Source organism: Microtus pennsylvanicus, chromosome 4 (genome assembly GCF_037038515.1).
Source record: "Microtus pennsylvanicus isolate mMicPen1 chromosome 4, mMicPen1.hap1, whole genome shotgun sequence".
Taxonomy (NCBI): domain Eukaryota; kingdom Metazoa; phylum Chordata; class Mammalia; order Rodentia; family Cricetidae; genus Microtus; species Microtus pennsylvanicus.
This window is the reverse complement of record NC_134582.1, coordinates 123,339,265-123,364,111: the sequence shown is the minus strand read 5'-3', so window position 1 is coordinate 123,364,111 and position 24,847 is coordinate 123,339,265. Positions and strand designations below refer to the sequence as shown.

General features: G+C 44.7%; 1 protein-coding gene across 1 annotated transcript in view; it reads left to right on the top strand.

The window, feature by feature from the left end:
- Itih5 (inter-alpha-trypsin inhibitor heavy chain 5) overlaps positions 1-24,847 on the top strand; it is an 89,501-nt gene that overhangs the window by 51,242 nt on the left and 13,412 nt on the right. Inside the window, exons 8-9 of the mRNA XM_075970346.1 lie at positions 20,323-20,491; positions 23,301-23,610. Of these exons, the coding sequence (XP_075826461.1) occupies positions 20,323-20,491; positions 23,301-23,610 (479 nt within the window). The remainder of the gene's footprint in view (positions 1-20,322; positions 20,492-23,300; positions 23,611-24,847) is intronic.

The window sequence follows — 24,847 nt, the reverse complement described above, 5'->3', positions numbered from 1 at the left end:
AATTAAATAAATGTAAGCATGTTTTCAAAAGCTATATTTTTCCTTGACCAAAGCCCACACTTTTCCTTCTAGTTTGTACAATTATTATTATTACTATTGCTATTGTTGTTATTATTGGTGCATATGTGTGTGTATGAGAGAGAGAGAGAGAGAGAGAGAGAGAGAGAGAGAGAGAGAGAGAGAGACAGAGAGAGAGAGAGAGAGAGAGAGAGAGAGAGAGAGACAGAGAGAGAGAGAGACAGAGAGAGAACAAGTGCAGGTGTCAGGGTCATGAGTGGAAATCCGAGCGCAGCCTTGAATATTGGCGCCTCCCGTCTAATTCCTTTGAGAAACCGCCTTATTGTCCCCACCGCATGTACCAGGCTAGCTGACCCTTGAGCTCCTGGTGACTCTCTTGGCTATGCCTCACACCTCACCATAGGAACGCTGGTGTGACAGTTGCTCACTACTTCATCTGGCTTTGTATAGGTTCTGGGTATCTGAACTCAGGCCTCCACACTCCTGTGACAGGCACCTTACCCACTGAGCCATCTCTCTAGCCCTCCAATCTGTATGACGGGATCCGTTGCTCTTCATCATGAGGCCTGGCTCTGGGATCTTGTTAACAAATATGGTGATAAACGGATCATTTCACAGATGTTTTCATGTTGGGATCCCCTTGTGACTCTGCACCACTCTGTGCCAGTCCTGGGTTCCCAGGTAGCTTGGATAGTTGTTTCGTTCTCTCGTTAATTTGGTAGACAATATCAGAGGATAAGCAACATGCATAGCATCCCTTGTCTGTCATCCATGCCTTGAAGTTAGGGAAAGTACGAATCAGCAGGGGCAGGACTTGTTCTAGTGTCCTGTATAACAGCTTATGCGTCATCCATGGGCATGTGTTATGCTTTACTGTATCAGTTTCTTCCATATTGTTTGAAATCTAGCTCCCAGGAGGTAGTTGTATTATTTTTGATGTTACCTTCCAGGTGAACAGTCTGTGAGCTCCCTGGACTTGGGGGCATCTTGATTTTAATCATTATAGAATGTATTCCCAGAGTTTATCACCCAAGCATTAGATTTATTTTGTGTGGTTTTAAATTTTTTTTATTGAACTATATATTTTTCTCTGCTCCCCTCTTTTCCTCTCCCCTCCTCTTCTACCCTCTCCCATGATCCCCATGCTCCCAGTTTACTCAGGAGATCTTGTCTTTTTCTACTTCCCATGTAGATTAAATCCATGCATGTCTCCCTTAGGGTCCTCTCTGTTGTCTAAATTCTCTGGGATTGTGAACTGTAGGCTGGTTTTTCTTTGCATTATGTCTAAAAGCCTCTTATGAGTGAGAACACATTATATTTGTCTTTCTGTGTCTAGGTTACCTCACTCAATATGGTGTTTTCTAGATCTATCTATTTGCTCACAAATTTCAAGATGTCATTATTTTTTTCTGCTGTGTAGTACTCCATTGTGTAAACGCACCACATTTTCCTTATCCATTCTTCAGTTGAGGGGCATTTAGGTTGTTTCCAGGTTCTGACTATGACAAATAATGCTGCTGTGAACATAGTTTAATACATGTTCTTGTGGTATGATTGAGCATCCTTTGGGTATATACCCCAAAGTGGTATTGCTGGGTTTTGAGGTAGATTGTTTCAACTTCATATGGAAAAGCCAAAAACTCAGGATAGCCAAAAGAATCCTGTACAATAAAGGAATTTCTAGAGGTTGCACAATTCCTGACTTCAAGACTTTAAACTTTACTACAAAGCTACAGTACTGAAAACAGCTTGGTATTGGCATAAAAACAGGAGAACCATGGAACTGAACCAAAGACCTGGATATTAATCCACACACCTATGAACACCTGATTTTTGGCAAGGAAGCAAAAAAAATATAAAATGGAAAAAAAGCATATTCAACAAATGGTGCTGGCATAACTGGATATCAACATGTAGAAGAATGAAAATACATCCATATGTATTGCCATGAGCAAAACTCAGGTCCAAATGGATTAAAGACCTCAACATAAAGCCAGCCATACTGAACCTCATAGACAAAAAGTGGGAAGTACACTTGAACACATTGGCACAGGAGACCACTTCCTAAATATAACCTCAGGAGCACAGACACTGAGAGAAACAATTAATAAATGGGACCTCCTGAAACTGAGAAGCTTCTGTATAGGACATGGTCAACTAGACAAAACGGCAACCTACAGAATGAGAAAAGATCTTCACCAATCCCACATCGAGCAGAGGGTGATTTCTAAAATATACAAAGAACTCAAGGTTTGGTCACCAAAAGATCACATAATAAATAAAAAAAAATGGAGTACAGACCTAAACAGAGAACTCTCAACAGAGGAATCTAAAATGGCTGAAAGATACTTAAGGAAATGTTCAACATCCTTAGTCATCAGAGAAATACAAATCAAAATAACACTGAGATTCCATCTTACACCTGTAAGAATGGCCAAAATCAAAAACACTGATGACAACTTATGCTGGAGAGGTTGTGGGGAAAAGGGAACACTTCAGCATTGTTGCTGGGAATGCAAGCTAGTACATCCCCTTTGGATGTCAGTGTGGTGATTTCTCAGAAAATTAGGAAACAACCTTCCTCAAGACCCAGCAATACTTCGTGTGCTTTTAAAGGTACAATGCATATAATTGAGTGATAAGTACTTACTAACCAAGCACACTTTTTATGTATATGCACGTGTGTATGTGTATATGTGCATATGTGTACTTGTGCTTATGGAGGCCAGAAGCTGATGCTGAATGTCTTCCTCAACCATTCTCTATCATACTTTTTGAGATAGGATTTCTCACTGAGTCTGGTACTTGCTTTTAGACTGGACTGGCTGGACAGCAAGCTCTGGAGGGCCTCCCTCTTTGTTCTGTCTCCTCAGCCTGGATTGCAGGCATGGGCAGTTGTGTGTTTATGTGAGTAATACGGTCTGAACACAAGTTCTCATGCTTATATGCCGAGCCCATATTGACTGAGTGATGTCCCCAGCATCACTTTTTATACATCTCATGTAGGTGGGGTCCCCCGCCCCATCGGGACCAACAATCAGCTCTGTCCCACCAGCCTACCCAAATAACCACAAAGACTTAATATTAACCATAAATGCTTGGTCAATAGATTAGACTTGTTTTATGTAGCTCTTATAACTTAAGTGAACCCATTTATATTAATCTGTGTGCTGCTCCAAGGCTCATTTACCTCATCTATTTACCATGCTGCTTCTTCCGCATCTGACTGGCAGCTCCCGAGACTCCATCCTTCTTCTCCCCAGAGTTCTCCTAGTCTGGCTTTCCAGCCCAATCTCCTCCTGCCCAGCTCCAGGTCATTCAGCTCTTTATTAACCAATAAGAGTAATACATATTTACAATGTACAAAGATTATTCCACACTGACTTCACTATTTACTATTTCTGCAAGCCCAAGAAGAAATTGATTTTGTCACCTTCTTTACATCTATGATATGGTGATGGGCAGGAACATGATGTCACTAGGCTGCAATACACAAAGTTAAAAGAAGAAAGCTAGGATTCAAATCTACCCCAAGCCCACTGTTAAGCCCCCGAAGGTAACATTAGTCGTGGAGCACCTCTCAAACTCTGAGCCCCCATCTGTTCTTGTTGGCGCATAGTAATGGAGAATCCACCTGCTGCACGGTGCAGGTGGATGCACACAGAAATCACTTTCTCAGGGTTCCAGCCAGCAGCTGGGTGCTATGAAAAACTAATGATGCCATTCTGCTTTGATGCACAGAATAAATAAGCAACTTATTTTTATTTAGCATGAAATACACCTGGGTAAAAACATGGTGCATACTTCTTTCTCCTCTGTGATTTGGTTGGCTAGGTTGTAGCTGAGCATGAAGACCATGCAGATGCTAAGAGAGAGCATGACTATGGAGTCCAGAAATATCTAGAACTCTAACTCTAGCACACAGGTTTTCACGAACCTGTGAGCCTGCCACATTCTGAAAGGGAAGATTCTGGACGCTACCAGGGTATAAATGAAGTAGCTTGTAGTTGATGGGGATCAAGGGAGGGAGTGTGCAACAACCTAACATCTGGGAATCAAGGGAGGGAGTGTGCAACAACCTAACATCTGGGGATCAAGGATGGGAGTGTGTAAAAAACCCAACATCTGGAGATCAAGGGAGAGAGCGTGCAGTAACCTAACATCTGGGGATCAAGGGAGGGAGTGTGTAGTAACCTAACATCTGGGGATCAAGGGAGGGAGTGTGCAGTAACCTAACATCTGGGAGGTGTGAGAAGGGCATTAGCAGTGGGATTCAAAGAGCCTCCCCAGACTTGTGGTTTGCTCAGGAAGATGAAGCTTCCAGAATGTGTGAAGACTCAGAAAGAAGGCATGTTGCAAATGTACCAAATGAGAGTTTGTCTTAAAACCTGGGAGGGGGCTGGAGAGATGGCTAAGAGGTTAAGGGCACAGGCTGCTCTTCCAGAGGTCCTGAGTTCAATTCCCAGCAACCACATGGTGGCTCACAGCCATCTGTTGCCATGAGATCTGGTTTCCTCTTCTGGTGTGCAGGCATTTATTTATTTATACAAATAAACAAATAAATCTTTTAAAAATGTTTCGAGACCAGCCTGGTCTACAGAGCGAGTTCCAGGACAGGCTCCAAAGCCACAGAGAAACCCTGTCTCGAAAAACCAAAAAAAAAAAAAAAAATGTTTGAAAATTAAAAAAAAAACCTGAAAAGGATTAGAAGACAAAGACTGTGGCATCATACAAAAGAAAATTAGTATGAAGTATCAGGTATCCTAAGTGCCTGTTTAGATCTTAGATATCATTGGAAGTATCTACATTGGAAACAGTTCTGTGTCCTTAAGAAATAACAAAGGAACCTAGCCTCCTTGGTTTTGGTTTCTGGGGATTTGCAAACTTTCTAGAAAGGAGTAATACCTTCAGGCAGGTTATTACATTGTAACTACTTTTGGATGTGAATTCTCTTTATTTCATATGTATGAGTGGTTGCCTGAATATACATGTATGTGCATGACGTGGATGTCGGGTGCCTGAAGGCGCCAGAAGAGGAAGTCGAGTCCCCTGGGACTGAGTTTCACGTGGTTGTGAGCCGGTGTGAGTTCCCTGGGACTGAGTTTCACGTGGTTGTGAGCCGGTGTGAGTGCTGGGCAATAGCCTGAGGTCTGCAAGAGCAGCCAGAACCCTGGATCTCTGAGCCCTGCCTGCAGCCCTGGAAGTTTTTGTAACTACTTCTTACCACCACTACTTATGCCTGCTTGGTTGTTTTGGGTGGTACTGAAGATTGAACCCCAGACTTCACACTAGGCAAGCACTCTACCACTGAGCTGCGATTCCAGTCCAGCAATTCTGCTACTGTCCTGCAAACATAAACAACATGCGGAGATAGTAGTGTCCTATTCTAGTAAAACTTTATTTCCTAGCACAAGCTGAGATCCGGGTTCTGCTGTGGCAGTTCGCTGACCTTTCACCTAGTGCAATGACTGTACGGGACTAGTCATTTCAGTTCGATGCTCTGAGTTAGCTGCCCTTGCCACTAGGGGATGGATATTTCAGGAATATATTTCAAAATAAAGATCTGGGACATAGGGCAGGGTACAGAGGACAGTGAGGAAAACATGTGAGTGTGTGTGTGTATGTGTATGTGTGAGAGAGCGCCAAGATATGAAGTAATTAATATATGAACAGAGGGCAAAATACTTTCCTTGGGTCATTTGTAAGCCCTGAGAGCTGTAGTTCCAAGAAAAACTTGTTCCCCCACATTGATGATATAGATATTTTTTTTAGCCTTAATTATTCAGTGGGTGTGTGGTTGTCTGCAAGTGTGAACAACATTGCAGCAGAGGTCAGAAAGCTGGAGAAGGTTCTCTCCCTCTCCTACCATACTGGTTCCTGAATTAGAACTCCAGTCACACGGCTTGGCAGCAAGCGCCTTTACACCAACCCATCTTGCAATAGCGCAACTAACTTTATACAACTGGGAGCTCCCCACTTAAAAATTTGGTTTCGAGGCAATTGAAGATTTCCGTAAATGAGGGCTGGATTACAAACGCGGAGCGTCTCTGAGCACAGACCCTCAGACTGCCGAACAAAGAGAGATTGTGGAGAGGCGCCCAAAGCCACTCCGGTTGCAGTTTGTCAGTGTCTGAAATCACGGCACCAGCTGATAATGGAAAGCCTGGACCTAGAGCTCGGCTTCCTGAAAAGTCTGCCCCCTGCTCTCTAGCTGGGATCAGCAGGGTTTTATACAAAAGGGCTACAGAGAGGTTGAAAGGAAACCACTTCAGGTAACAGAAAGATAAACACTGTGAGTCAGAGAGAATTAAAGGAGATAACCAGGCTGGAAGTGCTTATCTGGGTGTCAGAAGTCTTCGCCGATCCAGGGACTTCACAGCCTTGGCTGGGTGATTAGAATTGTAGCTGGGTAAATTCCTCAGGGCTGCCAGAGTGCATCCACCCCCTTTTCTTGTTCAGGACACCCAATTCTCCCCTAAGTTTCATCTTGGCTTTGACTCCAGATTCAGATTCTTCGAGAATGAAACAAACATGTGGTTGTGTACTGTGAGGCATGGGGAAATTCGCAGATAAGAAGGAGCCTTTTCTCATAAGAAGCCAAAAGAAACTGAGAATCACACAAAACCAACATGGCAAGTTTAGCACGAATAACAACAACCCAGAGACAGATATATGGGTGCAAGCTGAAGGTCAGAAAAGCAAAGCAGCCGGCCACTGGCTCTTCCCTCTACCTCAGACTGAAGTGAGCCATCCTACCTCCATCAAACCTCAGACTCCACACTCCATTGAGTTCCTGTCTCTTCCCCTTTGTATTCCTCTCGCCACCCGCCTAGTGCTGGGTGGGTCCTGTCTCCACCTCCCTAGTGCTGGGATTAAAGGTGTGTGACTCCCAAATCCTGGGATTAGAGGTGTGAACCACTACCACCTGGATCTGTTTCTGGATCTACCTTGTGTAGCCCAGGGTAGCCTTGAACTCACAGAGATCTGTCTGCCTGCTTCCCAAGTCCTGGGAGTAAAAGTGTGTGACACCAGTGCCTGGCCTGCAGTGGCTTTTGTTTTGCATTCTGATCTTCAGGCAAGCTTTATTTATTAAAATACAAATAAAATATCACTACAGCCAAATGGTTCTCAGAATAGAGATGGAAGCTCTGGTTATTGTGCCATAAGGTGGGGACCAGTTCTTAAGGATAAAAGTGGTGTGTGTATGTGTGGTGGGAGGTGGAGAGGAAGGCTAGTGGATGGCACAGGTGAGTCTAGAAGGTTCTTGGAAGTTAGTTGAGTGAGTGAGGTAAGGATGGGGGGAGATCTGTGCCGACAAACAGGTAGCATGCACGAGAATATGGGAGGGTGATGCCAGTGTTAATCATCAACATCCCAGAATCTAAACTTGTCTGAGAGATGGGCCTCTGGGCATGTCTGTAGGAGATCATCCTGATTACATGTTAATTGATGTGGGAAGACCCATCTTAATTGTGGATGGGGCTGTTCCTTACACAGGGGATCCTGCACAAAACAGAGAAAGCGAGCCATGCACTATGCATGGATTCATTACTTTCTGTTGTCTGTGGCTGTTTTTGTGAACTCTGAGAGAGAATATACATGTTCTACCTGAAGTTCCTTTTGCCAGCATGCTTCATCATAGCAGCAGAAAAGTAACTGATCCACAGAGATTCAGAAAGAATACCCAACTGTAAGCTACTTTAATGCAGGACATTAGCATTTTCCTGGGGAAGAGAAATGCCAAACATTTGTACATTATTCAAATTCATTTTGCCATGTAGACAGTGAAAGAATTCTAGGGATGAGAAAGAGCAGAGCAGCGAAAACAAAACAACAACAAAAAAGAATAACGGGAGAGTAAGAAGGAGCTGTCGTTGGGTGCAGTTTTCTTGGCAGCACAGGGATGACTTTGAAGAAAGGCTGAAAACGAGAATGAACATGCTATAGTCAGAAGGCGTGGGTGATAGGTTTGGAGTAGGTCATATGAAAGCTTTCTTGACATGAACATTTGTAAAGAAAGTGAAATCAGAACAAGACCTCAAGTGTATAGCTGGGCTGTTAGACAAGCAAACAATGCCATAGTGTCTAACACTGAAGAGGTGGCTTACGCCTCTAATCCCAGCACTTTGGAGGCTGAGGCAGGAGGAGTACCATGAGTTAGAGGCAAGCCTGAGTTGCATAGCAAGTTGGAGGCTAGTTTCTGAGTGAGATCATGTTTCAAAATGAGAGAGAGGGAGGGCAAAGGGAGAAAAGCAGGAAGGAAGGATCACTGAAAATCAGTTGGTGAGTATTTAAATTAAGTTATGTCCCTCTCTAGGGTGTTAGTCTCAGGAGTTGAAGGTTTAAGGATCGCCATGGGAACAGCAGATAAGACCTCGCACCCTCTGAGATGGAGAGTTGAGCCTGAGACCTTGCACAGACCCGGTTCCTTTGAAGGATCACACCCCTCCCTATAACATGAAAAACTTCTGTCACTAATGTGTCACAAATGACACTTTGCCTGTCTAGTCTGTGGACCTGATTGGATGGGAGAGGGAGCTTTACTCATAATTATGAGTTTTAAGTAAAATAGACCTGTAGCTGGTGATAAAGCTACATAGTCATATGGTCAAGGAACTCTCTGATAACATATATAAAGGGATTCTGAGCCAAGATAACCCAGAAGTTCTTAGTAGAAGCTTACTGGAAACATATATCCATGCTGCAGTTTCCTCTCTAGTGAAATCCTCTCTGAAGGTATTAAACCCCAGACGTCCCTCCTTGCTCCCCTAAAACTGGCTACAGCAGAAAGGGAGAGTGAAAGGGACTGCCGCAGACTTGGAACCATGTTTAAAGTATGGAAGCCGGTAACAGGGCAATGCTTTGGGTTTAGGAATATCCTGGATTATGTCCCCAGCAGACTAAGATAAAGGTGATATGATTATGCAGAATGGAGAACAAGAGAAATCAAGCCGGGAGTGTGGACTTGGGAAATCTCCAAGCAGAAGTAGTAGCTGAAGAATGGATGAGATCCCTTTAGGGAGGGAGAGAGTCTAGGCCTTATGGAAGGGGTCTAGAGAGAGGAGAAAAGGTAGGAGAAGGAAAGGGATGTTGTCTGTATAATGAATAATTCTAGAACGGAAGAAGAGATATTTTGGCAATGAAATTTAGTATGACAACGAAAACCTTTCTTCTCATGGCACTACTGTCCAGGGGTGGCGATCCAGTTGTTGAACTCCCTTCTCCATTGTGGAACTGATCATGCACATTCATGTGGCCATGCCCCCAGTAGTACCAGAGCCTGCTTCTGTATCTCTCAATCTGTAGCATGGAACCTGGTTAGTGTCTGATGCACACAGTGCTGTGAAGATACACTAGAGAGAAGTCTGGGGCTTCTATTGTCATGTGTCTTGAGGCTAAAGAACCATAAATGGGTCTGGGGAGATGGCTTAGCTGGTAGAGTACTTATCATGCCAGCACAGAAACCTGAACTTGGCTCCCCAGTACCCACGAGAAAAGCTGAGTGTGACTCTACAGGTCTGTCGCTCAGTGCCGGGGACGTAGAGCCAGGCGGGTCCACTGGTCAGCCAGCCTAGGTGAACTATTTGGCTTCAGAGTCAATGTGTGACCCTGTCTCAAAAAAAAAAAATAAGGCTTCCACATGCATGAACACACTTGCATGCATGGCTCCCACATGCATGAACACACTTGCATGCACAGCTACACATACACATGCACACACTCACACTGGCACAGGTGTGTAACACACAAGCCACAAAGATCCATGGCAAAATCGTGGCTCTAGAGCAGCCATGTTATGACTTCCCAATTTCTGGGTAAAATCTTCTAGAGTCTGGCTCAGGCAGATCTGCTTCTGTGAGGACCAAACCCTGCCTCTCCTGGATGAACATTTAGCCTTTGGCTTTCTTGATATCCAACACCACGACTGAACTGGCACTTAGTTTGAACTGGGATTAAAGGAGAGACGAGTTATATAATCCCTGAGCTAGACACTGTGCTTGTGATCCTCTGAAATCTCCTTCTTGCTTGAGCATGCTTATAATGTAAGTATGAGGAGCAGATACACAAAAATTGAGCCCATCACAATTCCCTCGGGCTATAGCAAATGCTTTATTCACACGTGTAGGACTTGATCACCAAATAGAAGCCAGCTGATCACCAGGCACCTCTCCTCGTCTGCAAGACCGTGAGAACAAGGCGGGTATCCAGAAGGCAAACCCAGGGGCGTTAGTTTCCTTTGGATCACAGTGACGGAGTTCCCCGGCTGAGCAATGTGAAGGAGGAAGGGTTGATCTGGGCTCACAGTTTCATAGCAGAGACGACATGGTGGGGATCAAGGTGTGGGGAGCACATGGCCAAAGCTTGCTCACATAGCAGCAGATCAGGAAGCCAAAAATCAGGCCAGGTGAGGCTGTAGTCTTCAGGGGTCTGCTCCCCTGTTACCTATGCTTGCCTTCCAGGCCCTAGCTCTTAATGTTTCCTTCAAATAATGCTGCACACTGGAAGTGAAGTTACGATGCTGGGCTTGGTGGTGCTCTGACTGAGATGGAGGCTGCAGTGGAGAGACTGAGGAGTCTGGAGTGTTTGTAAGAACACTGGGATAGCTTAGAGACCATGTTAGATTGAGGAAAATACCCACAGAACAGAGCGAGGTTCAGTGGGTCATGTGATAAATGAAGTTTAAGAGTTCAGATTAAGTCAGAGACTACGAGTTATTCAACCATTTTCTTCTTGTCCACCGCTCAGATTTCTGTGTGTGGTGTGTTTTGGTATGCTTTCTGAAACTCATGCCAGCGGGTAGCCTGTGCTCTTGGTTTCCTCTTGTGATGGTCAGTCTTCACTGTCTACTTGACTGGGTTCACAGGCACCTAGGAAACACACCTCTGAGCATGTCTGTGTGAAGATTTCCAGAGAAGTTTGTCTGTAACTAAAAGATCCATTCTGAATATTTGTTTGTTTATTCTTTTATTTATTCTTTCTTTATTTTAATTTCACGAGTGTGGGTGAGTTGCCTGCATGTTTGTTTACATACCATGGGCATGCCCCATGTCCAAGGAGACAGAAGACCGTTCTGAGTGTGGGTCCCATTCTGAATAAAAAGAGAAGACAAGCTGAGCACCAGCGTCCACCTCTGTTCCCTAGCTGTGGGCACAATGAGACCAGCCACCCACCTCCTGTTCCCGCGGCCACAGCTGCAGCTTCTCTGCTTTCTCTGACACTTCTTTCCTGCCACAGTGGATGAGACCCTCCAACTGTGAGCTAAAAGAAATCTTGAATGCTCTTCTATCAGGTATTTTGACACAGCAACAAGAAAATAACCAATACACTTTCCTCAGGCAGCTGAGTCAGGGGGCTCACGTCTGTAAGGATTTCAGTTTTGCCCCCCTCTATACGTGTGAGAAAACCCTTGCCTCTCCTAGAACAAATACGGAAGATGGAAAACAATTAACTCTCTATTAACGATTAAAATGGCCTCATGATCTCTTCCCTTCAATAACAAAAGTCGTACTTGTCCAACTTTTGTGGCGGCCTTAAGAGCATGGGGAGATGGATGGAGACAGAGATTGCGTCACTCTCCCTGCCTGACAGACGAGAGCTCCACTTCCTCTAACTATTTCCTGAATATACAATCTAAATCTTTGGTAAACTGTGTTTATTTCTTACATAATAGTCCAACAATTTCACATTGAATGTGGCTTTTTCTCAGCCTTTGTGTTCCCCTCTTTTACGGTTCCAGCATTCCACATCCTGGGACTCTGGAGTGAGAACCCAAGTGTGGACACAAACCAGAGAAACAGGAACCATGAGAACGCAAGACCTAAGGGGAAGTTGAATGGGGCATAGGCCAGTCGAATGGTTCAGATGCAGCTGCAGAGTTAGACATCAAACATCTGCAGATTGAAAGAGGCGGGGGTCCACAGCCCAAGCCTGAAGCTAGGCAGTATAGCCTTCAGGATTCAGAACAGACACTAGGGACCAGGTATTTCATAATTTCAGATCGATACCAGGGAGGTTTGTACATCATGGAAACAATGTGTGTGTAGGTGTGTGTTTCTTTGTGTGTATGTGCGTGTATAGGTATATGTAGGTAATATGAAGTGTCTTTCTTAGTCACTCTCTACCTTATATTTTTGAGACAGTGTCTCTCACTAAGCCTTGAGCTCACCAGTTCTGCCTCATGGATCCTCCTGTCTCTGACTGCCCTGCAGTTGGAATGTGGCACAAGATGCCTCCCCCAGATTATTTTCATAGATATTGTGAAATCTAAAGTCATATGCCCATACTTTCACAACAAATACCTTACAGGCCAAGCCATCTGCTCATCCCTAAGCAGATTTCTCTTGATAGCACTCTGCTGAAGGAAGACGCCATGCCTAGGGGTGGCTACCCACATCCTTGAGTGAATTACTTTTGCAAGCTTGAGAGAAGAAACAGAAGGTGGAAAGCTTTATATTAGCCCATAATTCAGACAGTTCAGGTCCCAGTGGCTACGCTGATCCTAAGCCTCTGCTGAGGTAGTGTCAAAGCAGCCAGGAGCATTTGGAGGAGGGGAAAGTGAAAGAGACTAGGAATAGGCCTGATCTTCAAATATATGCCCACCATCACCTGTGGCTAGTTTCTTCGACTAGGGCCCACCTCATAAAGCTCCCATAATCTCCCCAAATAGTGTCACCAGCTGGGGACCAACCATCTAATAAAGAAGCTTGTGGAGGATGTCTTATACTCAAACTGTAACAAGTCTATAGATAAATATGGGCTGTATTTTTGATAGGGCAAAGAAGACCATGTGGTCAGGCTGGAATCTGGCTAGGGTGAGAGCTATGAAATTGACCATGAGAATAAGTTGTCATAAGCATTGACCTTCTACAAAAAGGGAACCAGGGAAAGGAACCTATTTTGCGTGCTAGGGAATACACACACACACACACACGCACACACACACACACACACACACATTCTCAGTTAGTAGAGTGCTTGCCAACATGACAAAGCCCTAGCTTTGATACCCAGCACTGCAAAAAACCGACTATGGTGGTATACCTCTCTAATGCCAACATTCTGGAGGTAGAAGCAAGAAGATCAAGAGTTCAAGGTCATCCTCCTCAGCTACCTGGGTTTGAGGACAGCCCTGGATCCATGAGACCTTGTCCCCAAAGTAGGACTGTTAGGATGTTTGAATATTTGACATATACAGTATGAAAACCATGAATATTCCCAGCATGTTGTAAAGATGTAAAGAAATATTACTGGCAAAGCACGTTCTAGAAATATGTACCATGACATCATTAGGTTAATGTTTGACACATTTGTTGAAGCAAAGTCAAAGCACTAGAAGCTTTTCTTAATGAGAGCCAGAGGGTGTGATGAGACAATCTGTCCCTCACATTACGATGATGTCATTCAAACACAAAGACTAAAAAGATCGAGTTACGCTTATTTTGCAGAAATTATTCTAGGATCTAAACATTTTCAGCCTTTAACAAATGTTAAGGCAGAATTTTATGCCTAACTGTCATTCTAGCTGAGACTCGGTCCTGAACCGATTTTGACATTCAGACCTGGGCAGAGGCGATGGTTCAGTGCTTAAGAGAGAGACTGAGTCGTAAATAAAATGTACTCCACTTCAGGAGATGCTCACAGTGGAGTGAGGCTGAAAAGGAAATACACACAAGGATGGCAGCACATCCCATAATCCCCGCACTCAGTGAGCAGAGGCGGAAGAATCACACTGTTCTCAAATGCTTGGAGACCTGACGGCTTTTAGTCCACGCTATCCATTTCAAATGTGTTTAAAGTGCATTTGGATCTGCAGTCCAGTGCATCTTGGAGGCATCTATTTCCTACTCTGCTTCTCAGACATGGAGGTGTATTTTTTTTTATTACCATTCCTTTCTATGGTTCTAATCAGACTTCCACAAAGTCTTTGACCTCTTTGTGGAATTACTTTAAACTATGTACTTTAAATTTTTTTTCTCTTGGGTTGGTTCAAAACGGGCCATGAGGAACTAATTAAATATAAAGTGTCAGCTCCTTGGTAAACATTTTAGAATGAGGTGTGTGAGGGTGACTAACTGGGGGGGACAACACTGTCATTGTACTAATTGTACTAAACACACTGTGGCTAATAACTCATTCCCTTGAACTTGGGTTCATCCATGATGTCACGGGTTTTCCTTGCCCTTGCCCAGCAAACTAGGACTTGTGGTACAAAAGGCTTCTGTGTCAGTTCCTATGTGCTTTGACACAGATGCAGAGCTATCTGAGGAGAGCTGTGTCAGTGGGTACCCTGATGGAAATATTGGGGAGGAGCAGGCAGCAGCTGGCCTTGGCATGGCCTCCACTGACCTCTCCTTGAGGGTCTTAATGGACACTGATGTCATTCACTGCACAATAGTGATGATAGGGAATTGCTTCCGCCTTTGAGGACTGTGCCAAGGGCCTGCAGCTGCATGGATGCAGTTTTGCTGGAAAGATTAAGAGGAAGAGAAATGCCAGTTCTAACGCTTGTCTCTAAGTGTAGCTTAATGCAAGACCTATGGTGTGCAAGACAGAGCTGCCTCTAAATGCTGCCTTCCCCGAATAAGCAGGAAAAAATGAACGGGGGTTTGGGGGGGGGGTGCTGATGTATAGGAGCCCAGCTCCACTGTCCATGGGCACCATAGAGAAGACCAAGGGATGCTCCTCATCTCCATCCATTGGAACAAGAAGGACCCCTGCCACCCATAGGAACGGGGGGAAGATTTGAAGCCGAAAGTGTGCTTTGTTTTATCTAGATCCTGGCTAGTGCCTGCATGAGTTTCATGGAGCGTCAAAGATTTATGTCATAGTCAGCTTAAGGCAGACCTGGAACGGACTTCTAAGATGTTGTTTTTAAAGAAAATACTCCATTCTTCTTTTAATCCAAGGAAAGTTCACACAGGACGAGGAGTTTTTCAGAATAAAATACTGTTATATAGAGAATATTCTATAACTTTTGAGATCTTAAATAGCGATGGGATTTCTGGGGTATTCTCTCTGAGATTCCCCCAGGCAGCTCTAGTGGGACTGGAAATGGAGCGACTATGGGCCGCTGGCCCTCCTTCCCTGGGTTCACATGAGGGTAAGTCATAGCTGAGGCCTTACAAGGTCATGAGGCATGAGTAGTAACTGAGCCAAGAGGAAGGTAGGGAGACTGAATGACTACAGAGAACATTCGGCACGATGGGGAAAATACCCACGAAGGAGACAGGCTGATTGCTCCCAAGGTTTTTAGCTTACTGCTTAAGAGTCCCTAGAGATACCAGCAGCTAAACAAACAGCTATTTTTGACAAGGGCCCATGAGTCACAGCCTAGCCAGCTCCACGTCCCTCAGAGCTATGGATTTGAGCTTCCAGAAACACAGCCTAAACAACGAGAATACCTGGTTATTGACAGACCTTCCAGGGGTCTACATGCTTGGATAGGGAAGGACACCCGATGTCTTGTGTTCTGCCTGGTGAGCTAGCTGTCAATCAAAATGAAATCAGTGATCAAACAAACAGAAGAAAGCAACAAGAACAATAGCAGGATGATCCGTTTTCTGTACGAGGCCACCATGTGCGTGCTGGGGCTCCCCATTCACAGGGGCAGAGTATAGACATCTAACTACGTATTCTTATTGAAGCTTGTGCCTCAACCACCATGAGCCTACTGCTCACATCTCAGTGACTTGTGACATCGCTCAGTGATCTCTGATTGTGGTCCTTGAATTAGTTTCTTTTCCTGTTGCTGTCTGGATCAAGCACTCTGACAAAAACAGCCAGAGACAGAACGGTTTCTTCTGGCTCATTCATAGCTCATGGGTGCAAGCACCATGGCACTTTTCCATATCCACCTTCGCTAGCTGAACTTCAGGGCTTCTGAAGGCTCCTTTGCCTGGGAGAGAGAGAGAAGAGCAAAGAGTGGAGGATCTGAGGAAGAAGATAAAGTTTCCAGTTTTCACCAAGTCGAGTCTGAGTTGCCCAAGGGTCCTGCCTGGAGAACTGATTGGCAGGTTGTCCTGAATTTAGAGAGAAACACATTCCAAAAGGGAATCTGGAAATCTGGGAGGTGAAGATGGTGGTTATAACCTGGATATAGATAAATCTGCTGGGGCCACGAAGCTAAGACTGAGGGATGAAAGCCTAGTTGGAGATTTGGCTTAAAAAGTCATTCTATGGCTCTTCCATTGAAGGGATTAAGAAGCACGTGCTAGGGGAAGACCATGGAATCACCAGTGTGGGAGGGCACCTCCAGAAACCAGAGCTCCCTCATGGCAGAGCATCTCACAGATGTCTCTCAGGCAGTGCTGGCCTATTGGAGTGTGGATTCTGTGTATGGACTCGGCGCACTCAGCCATATTTCCTGGGGATGGGAGTCGGGGCTGAGAAGGGGAATGTAAACCCTCTGCATGGAGAAAAGACCTTGAGCTAGGAGAAGCCAGAAGAGGGAAGAGGCAGAACAGGGGCTATCCTAGCTTTATGAGGGACAATTATTGTTTCCTTGCTTCCCTTTTTTTGGAAGAACTGGGAGTGAAAGGCAGCCCTGGGAAGGATGAAGGGATGGACTGTGGGAGGCAGCCCTGGGAAGGATAATGAGATGGACCGAAGGAGCTGTGCCATTGTTCTCATTCCTGGGTGGATACGGAATTCCTGCGGTGCTTTCTGCAGGGATGCTATAGAGGATGAGTTCATTAGCTGCTGCCAAAAACTGAACTGAAAGAAACAGCCTGGCAGGAGAACTGGAAGAGCTCCCAAAACAAGCTGCACGCTGGAAAGGCTCTCACTCAGGATACTTGGCTTCCAGCGGTTTGGGAGCTGCAGATGCCACTGTCTTGGATGCCAGTGTGGGCCCTGGCATGAGACTTGCTGCATTTTAATCCGCCGTCCTATGGGATGTGATTCTTAATTCCTCCACACCTCAGCTGCATCGTTTGTGAAGTGGGAATACTGATAAAGGCCTTGCCACAGGTGACCGTGGGGGTTGAGCTGGCTGATCATCTTGCCCTCAGCATGCTAGCTAGTGGGTATTGATTCTAGCTGCTAGTATCGCCACCATCACTGTCTTCTCCATACTTCTAGTGATATCTTTAGACCCTGCTGTTTTTCCAGGCTTTCAGAATGAAGAAATGGTGCAAAGGTAAGGAACACTAATTCATCAGGGATCTTCAGGGAGCTGAGCAGACACACGCTCGGAATAGAAGCTCTCTGCTCACAAGCTCTGTGGGAGAGGATGTAATGGAGAGTTTTAATGCAGACACACCCAGCATCGTTTTCTAAAGTGGACTTTGGAGGTACATACAAGAGTTCGACTGTGAGATCTTAGAGTAGGCACTGGATCTGGAATGGAAAGATGACAAGGGAGTGAGGGAGAAGAAAACACAGGAGGGACAGTTTGAAAGTGGTGGGGTTTCCCAGGGGAGGAAAGAACAGTACTGTCTGGATCCAGGCTATGCAGCAAGTCCCACAAAACCCAGGGAAAGGCCGGCGGGATGCTAAAGCAAACATGCATTCTGTACCATGCACTATTCTGTAAACATCCCCCTACACACACACACCCCAGAAGCCACTGGTTCTCTGGATTTTCCTTGCATTTCCTGCAGGGAACCAAATAATAGCAAACCCAATATAACCTTGACCATCTTCCCAGTTCCCTTCCAAGCACCTTTCGTCGTGTCCCTGATTTAACCTTCATGATGGATGAGGCAGGCACTGTTATCCTGAGTCTGCTGACAAGATAGCTTAGGAGCAGCAATGCATGCCATGGAATGTCCCACACAGGGCTGAACCGAGGGTAAATAATGTGCCCAGAGCCATTGCTATGGTGACTATGTAATGCGGGTCCTTAACTTCATATGCCGAGTCTCTTTTATGTCTGATGACAGTGCTCATGAGGCCTGGCAGCCTTTGTCTCTGCGTGGTTATACAATCTCTTCTCCAGGCCTAGGCTGTTTCTCGGATTCTTATGGTTTCACATCACCTTTTATCCTGTTATCACCCCTCAAATTCACTTGGCCTCCTTCTTTGCTATGCTCAAGGTGTTTGCCTTCTTAGCTCTTTTGTTTTCTGTTCTCTATGCTACCTAGTTGTCCAGAATCTAGTCCTGGATTCCTCTCCTCTCTTCCCCTCCCCTCTCTTCCCCTCTCCCCTTCTTTTCTCCCCATCTTCTTATCCTTCCTCTCCTTCTTGCTCTCTCTCTCTCTCTCTCTCTCTCTCTCTCTCTCTCTCTCTCTCAGCTCTTAGATACAAAGTCTCTCCATGTAGCTCAAACTGGCCTTAGCCTCAGTTCTGACACAAGCCCTAAATGCTGGGGTTACAAGTGCACCACCGTGTCCAGCTTCAAATTCATCTCTTTATAGAATATCCCCCATGTCATTCTCTTTCAGAGATTTTATAATATTTTAAAATTCCAAGATAGCCGCATAAGAAATGATTCAGTGGATAAAGGCTCTTGCTGCCAAACCCAATGACCTGAGTTCGATCCCTGGCACTTACATGGTGGAAAGAGGGAACTGACTCTTGAAAATTATATTTTGATCTCTACACGTGATCCTGCACAAGCACACACAGCTAATCTGCCCACAAAAATAAATAAATGTAATAAAAAGTTTGTAAAATAATATTGTCTTAGTCAAAGTTCTATTGCCATGAAGAGACACCATGACCATGGCAACTCAAATAAAAGAAAATATGTAACTGGGGCTGGGCTACAGTTCAGGGGTTTAGATCATTGACATCATGGAAATTAGCATGATGTCATGGTGCTGGAGAGTAGCTGAGAGTGCTACACCATGATACAGACAGCAAGGAGAGAGAGAGGAGAGAGAGAGAGAGAGAGAGAGAGAGAGAGAGAGAGAGAGAGAGAGAGCGCGCACTCCACTGAGCCTAGCTTTAACTTCTGAAACCTCAAAGCCCACCCCCTAGCGACATACTTTCTCCAATAAGGCCACACCTACTACAACAAGGCCACTTCATGAATATTTTTGAGTAATACCACTCCCTGTGAGCCTATGGCAACCATTTTCATTCAAATTGCTACAAATATATTTATTATTACCTTTAATTTTATAATGTGTTACTTATTATATAATTCATTCATCACTACACCTGCGTCTGCCACTTCCTGAATCTTCCTGGGCTAGAGGTAAATGAGTGAATCCCACCTGCAGAAACCTTCACATCTGTTCCAGGAAAAAGACATAAAACAAGCCATCATTACTCTGAAATGCGCTTTATAACTCTAGGATGGTAAACTGAGGACCAGTTTAGAGGAAGGAACGGCAGGTCTCTTTGGAGCAGTGAGGACAGTTTTCATAGTGAGAATTTGGCCCAACTTTCTGGGTACTGAACAAGAGTGAGTGGCTTCTTAGGTGAAATATAGGGACAAAACAATGTGGAAGAACATTCTAGCTCAGGAAAATGGTGGTCAGGACCTGTGCATGGCTAGGAAGGTAAAGATGTTTGTTATTAAACTTAATAACTTGAGTTCAACCCTCAGGACTCGTATGGTGTGCTGTGGGACAATGGTCTGTACCCTGTCACTTGTATTTTAAATAAACGCTGATTGGCCAGTAGCCAGGCAGGAAGTATAGGTGGGGTGACCAGGCAGGAAGTAGAGATGGACCAACAAGAATTCTAGGAAGAGGGAAGTTTTAGTCTGCAGTCGTCACCCAGACAGAGAGGAAGCCAGACACAGAGCAAACAAGACGTGACTGCCTCACTGAAAAAGGTACCAAGCCACATGGCTAACACAGACAAGAATTATGAGCTAATAGAAGTTGTAAAAGTTAATAAGAAGCCTGAGATACTAAGCCAATCAGTTTATAATTAATGTCGACCTCTGTGTGATTTCTTTGGGACTGAACAACTGCAGGAACCGGACAAGACAGAAACCTCAGTCAACAGTAGTAGAAAGAGATAACTTCCACAAAGTGTCTTCTGACATCCACTCGTGTGACATGTCAAGTGTGCATTCAAATACATACACATACACACAGACACACACACACTCACTCATACAAAATCAAACCTCAGTCTAAAAGGTTTAGAAAAGAATGTGAAGATGCATTGAGCTGACACACCATGCCTGGTAGCAGCATGAGATCTAGTATTGAGTAAAACATTCATTCATGTCTTCTGTTCAGTTGTCACACATGTATGCCATGTTCCAGCCAGTGACAAGTGTCCTTTGCATAGCAGACTTTAAATACGAATCCTGAGACTGCTCCTGGTCGTCAATTTCTTAGTCAGGGAACACATGGACTAATGAGCCCAGATGTGACCAAGTTGAGTTTTGTCTTTTCCTAGACCAGGGAAGCTCTCGTCACAATTCTCAATGACCTCCGACCCCAGGACCATTTCAATATCATTGGGTTTTCCAACCGGATTAAAGCGTGGAAGGACCACCTGCTGCCAGTGACTCCCGAAAACATCAGGAGTGGCAAGCTCCACATCTACCACCTGTCTCCCACTGGAGGTAAGAGCCTTTTCTCTCAGCCTTTCTACCCAGCCTTGACAGGATCAGAGGTTCGCTTTCTGCAAAGAAACAAAGCTTTGAGAGTTGAAGCTGATACTAATGAAGAAAGCAGTGACAACAATATTCTCAGGTGCCTATATTCTTCAAGTTTGTAAATTCTCAACCCCTAGACCTTCAATCAGGTTATAATTGGGAAAATCCATCTCCAATTTGGATCCTGAACAAGGAAGCTGGTCTTGGTAAATTGTTTTTAGTTAGAGAATATTTTTTGGTTTATTTTTAATCTACTTGTATGCACCTGTTTCTATAAACTGATGACACCTATGTGGACTCTTCCTGGAAACCGGAAGAGGGCACCAGATCCCCTGGAGCTGACATTATAGGTATTTGTGAGCCACTTAATGTGAGTTCTGGGAACTGAGCTTGGATCTTCTGGAAGAACAGGAAGTGATCTTAACTGCTGAGTCATTTCTCCCTAGGATGGAGAATTGAAGCCAAGCCCACGACCCAGTGTTTTCTATGTACTTGAGCAGTGGCAGATGGAACTGCCCTGTAAAACAAGCTATGCTCTTGCCCGAGCTGCAGCATGGTGAGAGAGCATGAGCCTCAGATGCCCTGGGCTGGGCTGTGGATCTAGAGTGGAAGGAGGAGAGGGCTGGTCTCCAGGTCACTGCACACACACCTTGAGTGTGGTGCCTGCTGTGTGTGTAGAAGGTTAGGACAGGAGCATGGAGACAGCGAACTTTCAAAGACTCCAGAACCAGGCAGTCTGCTGCCCACTGTGCTGTATGTGATTCCTTTCTTTAAAAGAAAAACATCTTAAATTTATTACTATTATTGGGGGCAGAGCATGTGTGTAACATGGCGGTCACACAGCAGTCAGAGGATGTGGGGGAGGAACACGTGTGTAACATGGCGGTCACACAGCAGTCAGAGGATGTGAGGGCAGAGCATGCGTGTAACATGGCGGTCACACAGTAGTCAGAGGATGTGGGGGAGGAGCATGCGTGTAACATGGCGGTCACACAGCAGTCAGAGGATGTGGGGGAGGAACATGTGCGGAACATGGCAGTCACACAGCAGTCAGAGGATGTGGGGGAGGAACATGTGCGGAACATGGCGGTCACACAGTAGTCAGAGGATGTGGGGGAGGAGCATGCGTGTAACATGGCGGTCACACAGCAGTCAGAGGATGTGAGAGAAGAACACGTGTGTAACATGGCGGTCACACAGCAGTCAGAGGATGTGAGAGAAGAACACGTGTGTAACATGGCGGTCACACAGCAGTCAGAGGATGTGAGGGCAGAGCATGCGTGTAACATGGCGGTCACACAGCAGTCAGAGGATGTGAGGGCAGAGCATGCGTGTAACATGGCGGTCACACAGCAGTCAGAGGATGTGAGGGCAGAGCATGCGTGTAACATGGCAGTCACACAGCAGTCAGAGGATGTCTTTGCAGTTGACTCTCTCCTTCAGCCTGTATGTGGGTTCTGGGACCTGAACTCAGCTTGTCAGACTTACTCAGCAGATGCCATTACTTGATGAGCCTTCTCACCAGCCCCCATCTGACCCTCTCTCAAAGGCAGATGCGCTATCTTGTGGAGTTCTCACATCTACCAATTCTACTTTCTGTATATGGAAACAGTATGCAAAACACTCCGGCCAGTCTTCCTCCATCTGAAGATTCCCATTTCCTTATAGTCATTTTACATCCAGTGATTGCAACTGCTTTATCATTGGACAGGGGAAATTAAATATTAGATTTAATATCATAGTTATTATCTATAGCAGAAATTGACAATTCTGTGAAGTCCTTCCTCATTGTAGCCCCTAAGTCCTAATATGTTTCTTAACACACGATGCATGCTCAGTGATTATCTGCTAATTTGACTTATGCTAATGATATTGCTTACTATTAGAATGGTGTGTTTCACCGAGAGGCAATAAACATCTTTAGAAATAAGCTAATATGTATTATATTCATTTGGAACCCAAACCTAAGAATCCATATTTGTTTTCTCTCTATCTTCTTTCTTTCTTTCTTTCTTTCTTTCTTTCTTTCTTTCTTTCTTTCTTTCTTTCTCATTTCTTTATTCCTCTCTCCCCTCTCTCTCTTCTATGTATTTGTGTATAACTATGAATTTATGTGCACCTCATGTGTGCAGGTGCCCATGTGGTCCAGCGGAGGGCAATGTTCCCTGGATCAGTTGTGAGCTGCCTGATTCTGGGTCCTCCGCAAAAGCAGTAAGAGCTCTTAACCACTAAGCTATCTCTCATTTATTTTTTTCTTGATACTCATTGCCTAGCCCTTTGCTGGAGCACACCAGAAGACTCTGCATTCTCTATGAAATGTCCTTTCAAGGTTGGAGCACAGCTCCTGAAGCTTGATTCCTGGCTTTGAATCCAGCTCCACCGTCTATTAGCCATTTGCCTCTTTCCTCGTCATAAAATGAGAGGTTGGCAAGCACCTGGCACTCAGAGTAAAATAGTTCAACTATTTCACGTGTGTTGAAGGACCCTAGCAGATAAGGGGTCTGTTCTCCTTAAGTGTCAGGTGTGGTCTTGATTTTTATCTGACTCAGTAGTCCCCTTTCTGGTTCCTGGGCATTCAGTGAACTCTCAAGAGGAATGGTTGGGCAACTCTGCTTGTGGAGAGGACCCAGTGCTGGTGAGCGGACAGAAGATGCCATGCCTTAGAACAGCCTTGATTCTGAGCCCTGATAGGCCTTTGCTACATGCATATGACAGTACATTCAGAGGTAGAAGGTGACTGCAAAGCCATGAGCTGTCCTGTGTTGATGTTCTCCAGGTACAGACATCAATGGGGCCCTGCAGAAGGCCATCAAACTGCTCAACAATTACGTGGCCCAGAATGACATTGAAGATCGGAGCGTGTCCCTCATCGTCTTCCTCACGGATGGGAAACCCACCTTCGGGGAGACCAACACCCTGAAGATTCTGAGCAACACCAAGGAAGCCACTGGAGGTCAGATCTGCATCTTCACCATCGGCATCGGCAATGACGTGGACTTCAAACTGTTGGAGAAGCTGTCGTTGGAGAACTGTGGTCTTACACGACGCGTTCATGAGGAGGAGAAGGCAGGAGCACAACTCATTGGGTCTGTTGTCTGTCTTCTCATAACCAGAGGCCGGGGCGGGGCCTATGGATAGATGCAGTAAGAATCCAGAGCTGAGGATAACATTGTAACCAGAGGCTGAGGACATCTATGTCTGGGCCTTATCCTCACATCTGCTGGAAATAAAGCCAGCTCATTGCATTGAAGAATTATTGCAGTGTGTTTTAGTCCCATTTAAAAAAAATTATTTACTTTGTGGCACTAGTACTTGGACAGAGGGTCTTGTGTATGCTAAGTAAACGATTCACCCACTGATGAGGTAACCCTTCTGTTATTTTAGTTTGAGATGTGGGTCTTGCTAAATTCCTCATATGGCCTTGAACTTGTGACCCTCCTGTCTCAGCCCCTACAGTAGACAGGGATTACCTGGGTGTACCACGCTGCCTGTCTCATAATGTGTTTTGAAACCAGTCTGATTTGAGTTTAATATGTGACTTTAGGTAGGCTTTTAAGACTGCCAGTGCCTCAGTTTCCTCTTCTGCATCATAAGGGTTATAACTGATGATTGTTAATGGGAAAAGTTAAAGTTTTGGCACAGTGACTATTGCACATTAATGTCATGTAGGGTTATAATTAATAGCATGATAGTTTAAATAACTGGTAAAATGATGTTATAATTTGAAGTAAAATAATCAATTAAAACTGATGAAAACTCAAATCAATTTTTTTTGTGGAAAAAATAGTGGTAGAAAATCTAGAACTTAGATTTCCTAAGACAGAATTACTTTGTCTCAGATAACATGTTATTGATCATGGCATATGATTTTTTTTGTTGGTTGAATTAAGTGCTGTCTCCAGGTTCAGCACAATGTAACTCAAGCTTCAGTGTGCACATATGGGGTCTATTTCAAAGGAAGAGCCTGCTTTATCTAGATTTTGGTAGCCACAGTCAAAGAAATTTATGAATCATAAGCCTGACTGACAATCTCTGAGCTATGCAATCAACACAGGCGGTTGCTAAGGGACTGGCCACCATTTTTCTCCTCGGATGTCAATGAAAGAGTTAAGTGAGCACATAGATCTGCTTCCTACATCATAAAAAATTATTCAAAACCAGATTCAAAGAGAGAAAACTTACTGCACCATAGAACAAAAATCAGGAGGTCACAAGGAAAAGCAATTCCATTGAAACCATTAGCTACACGGCCGTTCTGCTGGAAATGCCTTCCACACCTTGCATTTCCTGAGAACTTAAAACAAACCCATTTTTTTTATATAT